Source organism: Myotis davidii, unplaced genomic scaffold (assembly GCF_000327345.1).
Source record: "Myotis davidii unplaced genomic scaffold, ASM32734v1 scaffold1497, whole genome shotgun sequence".
In the NCBI taxonomy this organism is placed as follows: Eukaryota; Metazoa; Chordata; class Mammalia; order Chiroptera; family Vespertilionidae; genus Myotis; species Myotis davidii.
The window spans coordinates 1,009,470-1,011,374 of NW_006290147.1; the positions used below are offsets into that span (position 1 = coordinate 1,009,470).

A 1,905-nucleotide genomic window follows, 5' to 3' on the forward strand; every position below is an offset into this window, starting at 1 on the left:
CAGAGGACTCAGAAAAGTCAGGATCAGACCTCAGATACACTGGGTGAGGGGCAGGAAGCAGGGCCTGAGAGAGCAAGTCCCCATGGGTCCCAGAGCCACTGCAGGGCCAATGGGAACCACTGCTCAGTTCCTTCAGGCTGGTCTCCCCTCTAATTGTCCCTGAGAGACTGCACCCCTAGGTGTCCCTGAGAGAAGGGAGGGCGTCACTGGATCTGAAAAGCCAGGCGGACTCAGTCTCCTGGCCCACAGGAGGGGGGTCTGACACTGACCCTGTGTCCTGTCTCCTTGTGGAGCCCCAGCCCCAGGGGAGAGGAGGGAGGCCCAGGCCCCGGGTACCTGTGCGTTTCAGAGTCTCCTTCCCCATCGTCAGGTATCTGCTGAGCAACTCCAGGCAGTCATCCTGCAGGTAGTGTCTCCTTTCCTCGGCCTCACCATTTTCCTCCCACTTGCGCTGGGTGATCTGAGCAGCCATGTCGGCTGCGGTCCAGGAGCTCAGGTCCTGGTTCAGGGCGATGTAGTCGGTGCCATCGTAAGCGTACTGGTGGTACCCGCGGAGGAGGCGGCCGTCTGGTCCCATGTCACAGCCAAACAGCAACTGGAGGGTGTGAGACCCTGACCCCGCCCGGATGTCAGTCCCTTCCCCTTAGCCCCGCCCCACCCTCAGAGATGGAACCTAAACTGAAAGTGAAACCCGATCAAATCCCCGCGGGCTCCTCCCGGGTGTGTGTATGGGGGGAGGGGGGTGAAACTCGAACTCGGACACTTGGGGTGACCCCGGCCCGTCCGTGGGGATGAGGGTCGTGGCCGGGTCCCGAACCCGCCTGGCTCACCGTCCTCGCTCTGGTTGTAGTAGCCGCGCAGGTTGTGAAGGTTCCTTCGGAAAGTCTGTGCGGAGTCCTTGGCGTTCCGGGTGCTCCTGTCCCAATAGCCCGGCTCCACCTGCTCCATCCACGGCGCCCGCGGCTCCGCTCTCGGCCCCTCGGAGTCGCTGTCGAACCGCTCGATCTGCGTGTCGTCCACGTAGCCCACGATGACGAAGCGGGGTCTTGGCTGGTCCGGCCGGGACAGGGCGGTGTAGAAATATCTCAGGGAGTGAGGGCCTGGGGGCCGGGAAAGGGGGACAGGACGGAGATGAGAGGGGTCAGGACGGGGTGGGGTCTGGGGTGTGGTGGAGACGCCCTTTCCCGGGGTTCCCCCCGCCAGGTCCCCTAACTGCTTCCCCGCAGAGGCCGGTCCCTCCTGATCCCGCACTCACCCGCCCAGGTCTCCGTCATGGCCAGGGGCACCCAGAGCAGCAGGAGGAGGGCTTGGGACCTCATGACCGGCATCCTGGCATCCTTCTGGTCTGGGGAGTCTGTGAGTCCGCGTCCTCGGGAGTCCGCGTCCTCGGGAGTCCGAGTCCTCGGGAGTCCGAGAACTGGGGAGTCCGAGAACTGGTGAGTCCGCAGAGACTTCTAACTGGATACGGAAGTGACCCTGATTGGCTTCTGTCGCACCTGACATCCAGTGGGAGTGAGAACTGGGACCGCGTCACGAGTATCCAGGAAGGAAAGCCCCGCACAGGTTGTGAGAGGAGAAATGAAACTGAGGGGGAGGTGGGGACTCCCCAACACTGAGTTTCCCGCTTCAGTCTCCGCCCTCAGGCTGGGCCCTTGAGACCAGGCCTGGGACCTGGGACGTTGCCCTGACCCCTCCCCCTGCACGGAGAGCTCTATCACACCCTCTCCCTCAGTCCTGCCCAGGGGCTGTGTGAGAACCAGGGAGACTCCCCAGGCTGGGACCAGCCCTTTCCTCCCCTTCTCCTCCTGGAACCCCTCCCCCTGGAATGCTCTCTGCCTCCCACCCTCACCTCTGCCCTGGACTCTTCTAGAGGAAAACTCACCCTGGGACCTTGATGCCAGAGAA

At 63.4% G+C, this 1,905-nt stretch overlaps 1 protein-coding gene across 1 annotated transcript; it reads right to left on the reverse strand.

The window, feature by feature from the left end:
- Positions 1–129: 129 nt before the first annotated feature.
- Positions 130–1,428, reverse strand: LOC102766527 (HLA class I histocompatibility antigen, B-82 alpha chain). Its single transcript, XM_015563568.1, has 3 exons — positions 1,256–1,428; positions 831–1,100; positions 130–612 (listed from the first exon to the last, which is right to left on the reverse strand). The coding sequence occupies exons 1-3, from the start codon at positions 1,326–1,328 to the stop codon at positions 176–178; spliced, it is 780 nt and encodes a 259-aa protein (XP_015419054.1). The 5' UTR covers positions 1,329–1,428; the 3' UTR covers positions 130–175.
- Between the last annotated feature and the right edge of the window lie 477 nt (positions 1,429–1,905).

Bases quoted from the DNA above. Each gene is read 5' to 3' on its own strand.
- LOC102766527 (XM_015563568.1), bottom strand. From the start codon at position 1,328: ATGCCGGTCATGAGGTCCCAAGCCCTCCTCCTGCTGCTCTGGGTGCCC. The intron at 1,101-1,255 runs GTGAGTGCGGGA...CCCGGCCCCCAG, and splicing joins CATGACGGAGACCTGGGCGG to GCCCTCACTCCCTGAGATAT. The intron at 613-830 runs GTGAGCCAGGCG...GGGCGGGGTCAG, and splicing joins CTACAACCAGAGCGAGGACG to GGTCTCACACCCTCCAGTTG.